Here is a 12500-nt window from a genome sequence, read left to right on the forward strand (position 1 = left end):
TCAAACTCCTCCCATACAACAGTCTCAAGACCTGCTCCCGTATCCTCCCCCGGGGCCACCCAGTCAGAGTCCAGGCCTTCTCGGATCCGAGCGACTTTGTCATGCAGATATTGCGCAAAGTCCTCGGCCCTCCCCTCCAGGGGATCCCCCCCCTCAATTGAAGGAGAGAGCGGGTCACCCTGAAGAGGGAGGCCGGGCGATTATCTGATGACGCAATGAGGGTGGAATAGTAATTGACGCAATGAGGGTGGAATAGTAATTGGCTTCAAAAGTTGTGGGAGTTTCATCACTGGAAGCTTTCAAGAAGAGACTGGACTACCATCTGTCAGAAATGGTGTAGGGTCTCCTGCTTGGGTGGGGTTGGACTAGATTACCTCCAAGGTCCCTTCCAACTCTGATATTCTGATTCTTTCTTTCTTTCTTTCTTTCTTTCTTTCTTCTTCTTCTTCTTTCTTTCTTTCTTTCTTTCTTATCATCTATCTATGTCTATGTACAGTCTCTCTCTCTGTATCTATCAATCATCTATGTCAATCCATCTGCTGTATCATTTATCTATCTATTGACAGTCTCTCTCTCTCTCTCTCTCTCTCTCTCTCTCTCTCTCTCTCTCTCTCTCTCTCTCTCTCTCTCTCTCCCCCCCCCCATTTTGATGTTCCCAGCCAAGATCTCTAAATTCTGAAATGCCTTCTTCCCAGGCCTTGTGTGATTTTTCCTACCGTGTACTTCCAACTGTTCCTCCTATATAAATAGCAGCTAGTGGGAAGGCTCAGCAAAGCTGTTGCTTGCCTCTAATGGAAGTGGGTTTAATAATGGTGGAGGGGGCCTAAAAACAGGACGCCTTGAAATGGCAGTAGGGTAGGGAAGCCTACTTTGTTGTGTGTCTCGGTTTCATCCAAACCTCTACCTCTACCTGTCCTCCCCCAGCCATCAAACGGGCTCTCCCTTCTTAGTTACTATCTAAAGATCCTATCCCGGGCGGTTCCTCCTCCTAATTCCAGAGGTTGGAGAAGCATCGCGGAGAGATAATTTGCATGGAATACCCCGAAGGCAAGATGACTTTGAATGTTTTAATAAATGAGAAATTAGGACTTAATAATGCAGTGAAAAATCTATTAACCCTTCTTGATTGCTGTGGCTGCCTTTTATTCCCGGGCAATGTTTTGCTCACTCGACTCAAGTCGTTTGGGTGTTGGAAACACACCTGCCATTTTAACACCCAGTTTCTCCACTGTTTAACTTTCTCATTTGCACAGTTCATTCTGGAGTTGTAGCCGTGTCCTAGGGTGTGTGTGTGTCTCTCTCTTTGGTGTATCTACAAACACACACACACACACACAAACACACTTGCAGAAACAGGGCAGTTTCTCTCTCTTTCTCTCTCTCTCTCTCTCTCTCCCCTCCTCTCCTCTCTTCTTTTGTCCTCCCTCCCTCCATCATCTGTCCCTCCCTCCTTCTGTCCCTCCCTTCTCTCTTTCTCTTCTCTTCTCTTCTCTTCTTTCTCTTCTCTTCTCTTCCCTCCCCTCTTCTTTTCTCCTCTCTCCCCCCATCTGTCCATCCATCCGTCCCTCCCTCCCTCTGTCCCTCTCTTCTCTTTCTTCTCTTCTCTTCTCTTCTCTTCTCTTCTCTTCTCTTCTCTTCTCTTTTCCTCTCTTCTCTCCCCTCTTCTTTTCTCCTCCCTTCATCTGTCCATCCATCCGTCCCTCCCTCCCTCTGTCCCTCTCTCCTCTCCTCTCCTCTCCTCTCCTCTCCTCTCCTCTTCTCTTCTCTTCTCTTCTCTTCTCTCTTCTCTCTCCTCTTCTTTTCTCCTCCCTTCCTTCATCTGTCCATCCATCCCTCCCTTTCTCCCTTTGTCCCTCTCTTCTCTTCTCTTCTCTTCTCTTCTCTTATCCCTCCCTCCCTCTCAATATATCTATTGATTGTCCTACTTCTGCAAATATTTTAAGGGGGAAAAAAGCCCTCTCTTCTGCGGTTACTAGGTTGCGATTGCCGTTCCGTGTCAGAAGCACAAAATTAATTATCCCCTAATGGCCAGAGTGTTAGACCAACAGAAGCTTTCCCCCCACGGTTTTGGCATTGGCTGAAACACCCTAATTGGCCCTCGTTGAATCTGATCCAAATGAATCCTGAAAAATATAGTCAGTGTCCTTTGTGTGGGAAATGTCATATTATTCCCCCTTTAAAGAAGATTGCTTTTAATGCTCACGTGCTTGTTCGCCGCCCTTTATTTCTTCATTCTGGGGATTTGTTTCACGGTGAAGAGGTGCAAGACATTAAGGATGGAGAATGGAACGGAGCTGCAGGTGGGGACGTGCGCCAAGATATTAAGGCTCTTGGCCTAATTTTTCGATTTAGCGGTGTTTGTTAGCTTGGTTCTGAGAGACAGATGAATCTGAGGGCTTTTCAAGGCAATAATCATCAGTCTGGCATAGAAGATACATCAGCCTTGATGTCTTCTGCTTGGGAAAGTAAAGCTCCTGTTGGCGTGCCTTGAAATGCCGTTGATTGATCAGGTGTAAAATGGCTGCAACTCAAATCAAAACACAAACTGTATATTTGTTTTCATCTGTTGGCAGCAGCAGTAATTTGACTCTGATCTCCTCCTATCCTTCCTATTTTTCTTTCCTTCTCTCTTTTTTCCTCCTTCCTTCCTTCCTTCCTTCCTTCCTTCCTTCCTTCCTTCCTTCCTTCCTTCCTTCCTTCCTTCATCCCTCCCTTCTTTCCTTTCTTCCTTCCTTCCTTCCTTCCTCCCTTCCTTCTCTTTTTTCTTCTTCCTTTCTTTCTTCCCCCTTCCTTCCTTCCTCCCTTCCCTTCTCTTCCCTTCCCTTTTCACCTCCTTCTTCATCTTTTTGATGCTTCACTAGGAGAGGAAGCGTTGACCATGTATATGGACAAAAACCGACTTGACCGGAAGTCGGGCAATGCCAGCCAAAGTGTTGAGTCCCTTCACCAGCTTGCCTCTTCGTATTTTGTGGACCGGGATGGAACCATGAGACGTCTTCATGAGATTCAGATCTCCACAGGAGCAATCAAGGTAGAACATGGTTTACAACACATAGTTAGTTTGGTTTGAGTAAAACGGGTGTGGGGAAAACCAGTTCCTGGGAAAGGTGATTCTCCTTTTCTTTTTTCTTTTCTTTCTTTTTTCCCCAAATCTTGTTCCCACCACCCAGAAGTCAGTGCCTATTTTCTCCCTCCTCCCCCACAACACCTACATGAAGTCTAGATGTTCTGGTGGACCTTCTAACCAGTCTTAACTGTACATATCCTGGATTTTATTTTTGGGGGTGGAGGTGGGGCTGATGGTGTCCAAGTTGGATGTTGATCTTCTCATCTAGAACTTGGCCAGTGTTCCATTCCCCTCCCCATCCGAAATCTTGTGAATCCCCGATTCCCTGATTCTACAATGATCTCATATGTGACTGCCAGATTTTGATGAATTTGGAAAGTTCGCGAGTAGCGACCATTTTAAGAGCATTTCTTGACTTGCTTCTAAAAATGGTTCGATTTTCATTCAGTTTGGAGTGAGGAGATACAGATTGCTGGGCTATCTGTTCCTAATTCCATCTGAGAAATGTCAGAGGATAGACAGCAAAATCTCCAAATCTTTGGGAGATGGGAAATTGAGTAGGGAGACAAGGAAGTGGTGGCAAAGAACTGCAGGAACATGTCTGTGGAGATTCTCAGTCATTCAGATCATACCCAAAGGTGCTTTTTCACAAGGAAACTTGACTTTTTCGTTTGTCTTTGAAGACCTTTCACTTCTCACCCAAGAAGCTTCTTCAGCTCTGACTGGATGGTGGGGAATGGAAGGATTTATACTCCTTGCAGATTGTTGATCATTTGCCTTCTTTTAGGGAGTCGTTCAGGCCACTTGGAGGTTCACCTGTGTCCTCAGAGTCACCTGAGCGGTGCAAATGGATGTGGAGCCTTCTTGGCTGCAGGATGTTTTCTGCCCTGAGTCCCTTTCCTGTTGGAGACAGGTGCAGGCTGTTGGGGATGAGTCTGTGTTGTCTGCATCTCACACTGAAGCGCAAATGGCTCTTGTAGTCTGCAATGTTTTCTGGAAATCTGTTCACACTCCTGCATAATTCAAAAGGTGTTCATCCCCAAGTGCATAGCTGAATGTCTATGGAAGTTCTCCATCATCCAGGTCATGGTTGTCCCAAAGGTGCTTTTTTCAAGAGGCAACTGGACTTCCTTTGTTTTTTCTTTGAAGACATTTCGCTTCTCACCCAAGAAGCTTCTTCAGCTCTGACTGGATGGTGGGGAATGGAAGGATTTATACTCCTTGCAGACAGCTGGTCCTTTGCATTCTTTTAGAGAGCCGTTGAAGCCATTTCAAGGGTCACCTGAGTGGTGCAAATGGGTGTGGAGCCTTCTTGGCTGCAGGATGTCTTCTGCCCTGGGTCCCTTCCCTGTTGGAGACAGGCGCAGGCTGTTGGGGATGAGTCTGTGTTGTCTGCATCTCAAACTGAAGCGCAAAGGGTTCCTGTAGTCTGCCGTGTTTTCTGGAAATCCATTGTCCCAGACGCTTCTTCAGTTCTGACTGAAATTCTGAAGTCAGAACTGGAGAAGCTTCTGGGATGAGAAGTGAAACGTCTTCAGGGAAAAACAAAGTCCAGTTGCCTTTGGGATAGCTGCAGGAGCAGCTAGCCAATCGGTGTGCCTCGAGAGAAGCAATGCTGAAAGGCACCTCTCGTTCCTGACCATCCTTTTCTCCTGCAGACCTGCTTAGAAGTCAGCTAAATGGCTTTTTGGTGTGTGAGTGAACGGAAAGCGCCATGCGCCTAGACAAAAACCTAAAAAGTGCTGCATGACACAGCTCACAGGATGGGATAATGGCTGGGGCAAAGGTCCTTTGGAGATCTTGAAAGCAATCTAGTTGCCCCGGCAAAAAAAAGAAAGGGAAAAGTATTTGGAGCTTCTTAGCAATTGACCTACAAAACAGTGGCTGGAAGACAGTTCCATAAAGGTTTGGCCTTTGCCACCCTATCAGAGATCAGATTTTTTTTTTATTTTATTTCTGAGTGCTTGAAGGTGCCAGAGAGATGTGCTGAAAGCATCTGAAGTTTGGGAAGAGGAGAGTCAGGTGCATTTCGACAGTTGATGTGCAAGGTGGGAAAATAGACACGTCCCTTTGATCTGCTCGCCATCAGGCTCTGCCAAAGGAAATAGAAGTTATTCCACTCGGAATATATCTTTCCCAACTGCCTCGAAAGCAGCATGATGGTGGTTAGAAGCCTGGCCACAGTTTCTCAGCAAAACTAGCACAAAATATAGAGAGAGACAGAAAGAGAGACAGAGAGAGACAAAAAGAGACAGAGAGAGAGAGAGAGAGACAGAGGGAGACAGACAGATGGACAAAGACAGATAGAGAGAGATGGACAGAGAGACAGAGAGAACAGAATAGAATAGAATAGAATAGAATAGAATAGAATAGAATAGAATAGAATAGAATAGAATAGAATAGAATAGAATAGAATAAGGAAAGGAATAGAAGAGAAGAGAAGAGAAGAGAAGAGAAGAGAGCAGAAGAGAATAAGGAAAGGAATAGAATAGAATAGAATAGAATAGAATAGAATAGAATAGAATAGAATAGAATAGAAGGCAGCAGGAAACCCTACACCATTTCAGACAAATGGCTGTCCAGTCCCTCCTTAAAAACTTCCAGTGTTGGAACATCCACAGCTTCGGGAGGCAGGTTGTCCCACTGGTTAATTGTTCTTCTTGGGATCTTAGTTCCATTCTGCCCACGCTTTGACCAAAGCGGTTTGCTTGCTGCTCAGCCTTCTTTTCAATGGGGCAGCTCCTACGGCTTTCTTTTCTTTTGATGTGCTCCAGGTCACCGAAACGCGAACGGGTCCTCTGGGCTGTAACAGTTATGACAATCTGGACTCTGTGAGTTCTGTCCTTCTACAAAGCACGGAGAGCAAACTCCATCTCCAAGGTAAGGGGGGGGAAGGGGAACAAAAGACTCAACTGCCTGGTTTTGATGACCGTGTGGTCTCCCCTCTCTAACATCTCTCTTCTTTGCAAGGTGTTTCAAGGAACTGTATCCAGGTGAGATGCGGGGAGGCTTCATCCTTGGCTGGCCTCCTTCTTGAATGTCTATGGAGATGCTCAATCACCCAGGTCATGGTCCTCCCAAAGGTGCTTTTCTCAAAAGCAACTGGTTTTTCTTGGTTTTTCTTTCCTTGAAATCGTTTTGCCTCTCATCTAAGAAGCTTCTTGGATGAGAAGCGAAACATTTTCAAGGAAGTCCAGTTGCCTTTGGAAAAAGCCCTTTGGGAAATCGCTCTTGTACTTTGCTTTGAATTTTTTTATAATAAAGGAGAATATTTGAGGCTCAGAGTTGAAATCTGAGCTTGGTTGTTTTCTTGCAGAAAGAGAACAAACCGCACTCCCTTCTAGCACTGATGATGTTCCCTAGTTGGGTAATGAAACGTCTGCAAGAAAACCACCAAGCTCAGAGAGCACCAAGGACCCCACTATCCTCCTCCTCCTCCTCTTCACAAATCCCACTCCTTTCTAGCACTGATGATGTTCCCTAGTTGGGTAATGAAACGTCTGCAAGGAAACCACCAAGCTGAGAAAGCGCATCTTAATTTATTTACAGCCAAACCTTGCCTCTAAATCACGGCTCTGTTCTTATTTAACTGAAAAAGGAGTGAAATTTAGCATGGCATATGAGATCCTTTGTCTTACTTATTTAATGTTCTGTTTGCAAACTTTCCTCCGGATATATCTAGCCACAATCTCCCCGTGGGACACTGAATAGTCAGATCCGTGCATGTGAAACCCCTTTTTTGATTTTTGTTTGTTTGCCTGTGTTTTGCCTCTAATGCTTTCCTGGGGTTCCCGAGCACATTGGTAAATCCCCATCCTGTGACAATATATCAGAAACAATGGAAGTAATATTTTAGTGCAAACCTCCAACTTGTTCTGGATTATGAAAACAAAACAATCTGAAAAAGATTTAGAAATTTCAGGTAACCCACAACGATCAATTGAAGCTAATACAATCCTTGGTTGTATAAACAAGAGGTATAGAATTAACATCAAGGGAAGTATTAGTAGCGCTTTATAAAGCCTTAGTAAGGCCACACCTGGAATACTGCATCCAGTTTTGGTCACCACATTACAAAAAAGTTGTTGAGACTTTGGAAAAAGTGCAAAGAAGAGCAACTAAGATGACTAAAGGCCTGGAGACTAAAACATATGAAGAACGGTTGCTGGATTTGGGTTTGGCCAGTCTAGAGAAAAGATGGACTAAGGGGGACATGATAGCAGTCTTCCAGTACTTGAGGGGCTTCCCCAAAGAAGAGGGGGGTCAACTTATTTTCCAAAGCACCAGAAATCAGGACAAGAAACAATGGATGGAAACTAACCAAGGAGAGAAGCAACCTTGAACTAAGGAGAAACTTCCTAACAGTGAGGACAATTAATCAGTGGAATAGAAGTTGCTTTCAGAAGTTGTGGATGCTCCATCACTGGAGGTTATTAAGAAGAGACTGGACAGCCACCTGTATGAAAGATTATAGGATCTCCTGCTTGAGCAAGGAGTTGGACTAGAAGACCTCCAAGGTCCCTTCCAGCTCTATTCTGATCGATTGATTGACTGATAAGTTACAACGGCACTCCCGAAAGAATGACTAGTCTTGCAAATACAAGACAATTGTTGGAGCATCCCCACAGTCAGGTGATAAAAATTTGGACCCTTGGCAACTGATATGTATTTTCAACAATTGCAGTGTCCTGGGTCATGGAAGTGTGGTTTGCAACCTTCCCAGCCAGATTCCAAGAAAGCAAAATCAGTGGGGGAAGCTGGAGTCGCTCAATGATTCGCAGAACGAGTGCAGTGTTTCACTTATCAACCCTGCGTAAAAATGTCATAAAATTGGGCACAACTTGCTGAAGAGCCGCCGTCCTTGGCAGTGGAAATTCTGATCACAATTGTGATCGTAAGCCAAGGACTGCATTCCAACTTTTAACTATGTTAAAATGTTGGATGTGTACACAAGGGTGCATAGGGCTGTTCTTTCCTCCGAGTGGTTTCCGATGGAAAATAATAGACGTTGGTGAGTTGTGTGGCAACAGTTATACAGCCACCACAGGTTCTGGCAACGGGGTTGGCAAAGCGATCTCGGAAGAGACGAAAGTTGTGATCCATTATCTGCAGCCCTGTAAATAGTTCCTAATGAGGAAGTTACACAGCAGCTGGGAAGGCAAAGGTTTTCATTAATTATTCTGAGAAGCACCTTCTAGTTGGTGGAGTGAGTAGAAAAACAAAGAAGGTAAAAGGCACACTTTTAAAGGTTACTGGTAATGAGACGGCTTGTTTATCCTTCTCTCCAGCTGAGAACCTTCCATCATTCTTGTCTATATAGTTTTGACAGATGTCGACTGATGCAACAGTCACGCCACTGGTTGATTTCAGTTCTGGACTCCAGTTCTGAACGTCACACTTTTTAAGAAGGATCCAGGCAAACTGGAGCAGGTTCAGAGAAGAAGGAACTAAAGCTGTGTATGAGATTCGCAACTAGAAATAAGGAGAAAATTTCTGACAGTGAGAACAATCAACCAGTGGAAGAGACTGCCTTCAGAAGTTGTGGCAGCTTCACCATTGGAAGCTTTCAAGAAGAGACTGGAGTGCCATCTGTCAGTAATGGTATAGGGTCTACTGCTTGGGCAGTGGGGGGTGGGTGGACTAAATGACCTACAAGGTTGCTTCCAACTCTGTTATTCTAAGGTTCTAAGATAAAGGGAGCTGGGTATGTTTAGTCCTGAGAACAACTGATATGAGAGAGAGGTGCAGGAGAACATCTTTCAAGTACCAGAAAGGGCATCAAGTAGAAGAAAATCACAATGGGTTCATGCAGAGAAGAAGGGCTTTAAGTTATAGGAAGATAGGAATCAATTAAATGGGAGGAAAATAAAGAGGAGGAGGAAGAGGAGGAGACAGATATAGAGAAGAAGAAGAAGCTATGCTATGCTGGCTCAGGAATTCTGGGAGTTGAAGTCCACGAGTCATAAAAGAGCCAAGGTTGCCTACCCCTGGGCTAGGTCTCTCCATATCTTCCGATCTTGGACTACGTCTTTGAAATCGTTCTATGCTCTGGCTGGTGCCAGCTTTGATGGCGTCCATCCACCGTATTCTTAGGCGACCTGTTTTCCTTTCACCGCTAACTCTTCCACATTAGGAACAAATTCCTAGTGGTAAAATTATTTGTGCTGGTGTGCGTTACTAAGGAAGGTGTTATGTTCCCCTTTGCTAGAAGACTTCAAGGAGAGGAGCCAATCTGTCACAGAGATTCGAATTTGGGTTCTTGCGGGAGATTAGATTAGTCGACCTCAAGTTCCTCTCCCAGTTTTGAAATCTGGCTAGCCTCAACTTCCCAGCCTCCGTCTGTGATAACTCTTAAGTCTGCTTGTAAGAGGCGGGTCCCTGAAGAAGACCTGGAACCAGAAAGTATTGGGGTGCCTTCTTCAAATGGTTGAAGGCAGCTTTGGACCACCAATATATCTTTTTGCATGCCTGTGCTATTATTATCCAAGACCCCCCACACACACACACACATGGTGAGATGGTCAAAGATGGGTCTCTCTTCCCTGTAGGCCATCCATATTTGGAAAAGAAATTTGTGCCCTTTAATTGTTCACCTTCTGTTCTCCAAATGAAGCTGGTTCTGCTCCCTTCCCCACGTCTTCCTTTTTCCCTTCTGTGTCTCAAATACCATTTCTATCGATCGGGTTGCAAGAAATTAGGTCAAAAAAAAAAAAAACACAAGTCAAGACTGTGACTTGATTTCTTTCTTTTTTTTTCCCCTTAATTCCAAGTTGCCATGGATGAGGCTATAAATGGAACTTGTCACCAAGGACTCGGCTATGTGTTTTTGCATCTTCCTAAGCGAGCTCGCTCTTTCTGATTCTCACCTTCTACGAGCCTGAAAAACGGCCATCAATCAAACTTTTTCCCCCATCAGTATTTAATGTTCTGTAGCTCCGGGTTCAAACCGGTCAGTCTTAGAAGAGATCAACCCCGACTGCTCTTTAGAAGGCCAGATCCTGAAGTTGAAACTCAAACACTTTGGCCACCTAATGAGAAGAAGGACTCACTGGAGAAGAGCCTAATGCTGGGAAAGATGGAGGGCAAGAGAAGAAGGGGACGACAGAGAAGGAGGTGGCTGGATGGAGTCACTGAAGCAGGAGGCGTGAACTTAAATGGACTCCAGAAGATGGTAGAAGACAGGAAGGCCTGGAGGAACATTGTCCATGGGGTCACGATGGGTCGGACACGACTTCGCAACTAACAACAAGCTCCGGGTAGCCATTTAGTGACTGTTCGAAATCGCAACGGCCCTGAAAAAAAAAGCGACTTATGACCGTTTTTCACAGTTACGACCGTCGCAGCATCCTCATGGTCACGTAATCGAAATCCAATGCTTGGCAATTGACTCATAGTTACGATGGTTCCAGTGTCCTGGGATCAGGTGATCCCTTTTTGCGACTTTCGGACAAGCAAAGACAAATGGGGGAAGCAGATTCTGTTTAACAACTGTGTTACTAACTCAACACCTGCATGGATTCACGGATTCACAACTATGACAAGAAAGGTCGTTCAATGGGGCCAATCGACACATTTTTCACTTAGAGGCATAAATTGTGATCGGAAGTTGAGAACTACCTGTATTTATCATATTTGTTGAACAGATTCTTCTTGGCTTCTATTTCTTTTGTCGCCCATCGTACTCAGCCAAGGAATAAGATTTCTCTCTCTTCTTCTTTTTTTGGCAAAAGCCTCTGAAGTTGTACAGCTTTTGAAACAGGTTGGTGTTCTGATTCCTTAGAAGCATTTACAAATGGAAGTTGTTGGGTTTTTTTAATTAGAAGGATTTTTTTAAAAAATCATTTACATTCCTACTCATCTCCAAAGAGAGCCAACAAACGCATCTGGCCTTCTCAGAGTTTAGTTTTAGATGGAATAATAATTTCACAGACTTCAATACTGTCATGCATCCAAACGTGAAGGAGGGGAAGATTTCTTTTCTATTCTAAGAAAGGGAAGAAGAGAGGAATGAATCACAGCCAGAGAATCATCATCCTAGTTCTGATCAGCAAATTGAAATTGTATAACAGATCACAGTTTTGTTTTTTTTAAAAAAATCGAGGCCTGCCAGTGTGTGCGGCAAAGAGAATTGGGGCTGGATGGTTAAATTCTTCTTCCAATTATTGATAAACTCCCTCCTTCAGATAAGATCTGAATGATCTCATTTTTGCATTTTTTTTTATTTTGTTCTTCCTTTCTGCACCACTGAGGTTTGTCAAACGGCATTAGGAGGATTTTGCAGCCCTACAAATGGAAGCGTAATTAGTGAGGTTTTCAGTTGCTTCATCAGCCACTCTGAAGATTTAGGCCTGCATCTGGCTGAGTGACACGCGCAGAGAAATGTTTCAAAGATCTGCAGGAAGGCTGGACTTTCTGCGCCTCTCGTTCGCCATCCTTGGGTACCCCCGGGAAGCTGATCGGCTTTGACAAGCTCAGCTTCCCAAATGTGAGGAAACAGCTGCAGAGACACAACGGGCCTCGGGCTGCCCAGTGGAAAACTGCCGACATGAAGAGAAAGCAGGTTGCATGGCCAGCCACTTGTGCAAAGCACTGATGTCCACTTAGCCAAGAAAAGTTGGTTTCTTGGAGTGACCTTGCAAACATGCATTTTCAGTTCCGCTTCTGGGACACCAGAACTACCAAAATGGCGGCTGGAGGGAGACATGAAAAGTCTGCCAATTTATAGACTGTGTTCTCACAATATCAGATAGAGAACCTCACAAATTTGTCCAATAATGAGCCCCATTTGATTAGGGGGGTTGGACTAGTGTTAGAAATTCTGTTTATATAAAGCACCACAGAGCAAACAAAGGGTACAGTCACCATGTGCTTTACTGCTCAACTATTTAACTGTAACAGGAAACAGGAAACTCTACTCCGAACAAAAGAGCATAGAGTATATACCATAGAGCTTTCTGGATGTGAGGTTCAGCATGTTAGGTCAACCTTCCCCTTGGGATTCTTCATGGTTCAATATGATTGTGCAAACGCCAAAAGTAGGTCAGCTTTCCCACAACACAGGTTAAGCATGAAATGCAAAACCAGCCCGGGTGACTCTGCTAGAGAAGTTAGGGGAGACTCTCTCTCCTCGTCCTATTTTGATTTCCCTTTTCTTTCTCCTTTCTCTCTTCCCTGTAGGTCTCCAGGTCATCTTTCCTCAATACTTGCAAGAGAAATTTGTGCAGTCAGCCCTGAGTTACATCATGTGCAATGGAGAAGGTGAATATATCTGCCGAGACAGCCAGTGCGGATGCCAATGTGCCGAAGAGTTCCCTCAGTGCAATTGTCCCATCACCGACATCCAGATAATGGAATACACGTTGGCTAACATGGGCAAATCCTGGACAGAGGCCTACAAAGATCTAGAGAATTCAGGTAATTGGGGAGAAGGGCC

General features: G+C 44.6%; 1 protein-coding gene across 1 annotated transcript in view; it reads left to right on the forward strand.

Annotated features, from left to right (window-relative positions):
• BRINP1 (BMP/retinoic acid inducible neural specific 1) overlaps nucleotides 1-12500 on the forward strand; it is a 46162-nt gene that overhangs the window by 27982 nt on the left and 5680 nt on the right. The window contains exons 3-5 of the mRNA XM_015813976.1: nucleotides 2862-3031; nucleotides 5842-5947; nucleotides 12245-12481. Of these exons, the coding sequence (XP_015669462.1) occupies nucleotides 2862-3031; nucleotides 5842-5947; nucleotides 12245-12481 (513 nt within the window). The remainder of the gene's footprint in view (nucleotides 1-2861; nucleotides 3032-5841; nucleotides 5948-12244; nucleotides 12482-12500) is intronic.

This window comes from Protobothrops mucrosquamatus, unplaced genomic scaffold, assembly GCF_001527695.2.
Source record: "Protobothrops mucrosquamatus isolate PMUCROS unplaced genomic scaffold, P.Mucros_1.0 scaffold210, whole genome shotgun sequence".
NCBI lineage: Eukaryota > Metazoa > Chordata > Lepidosauria > Squamata > Viperidae > Protobothrops > Protobothrops mucrosquamatus.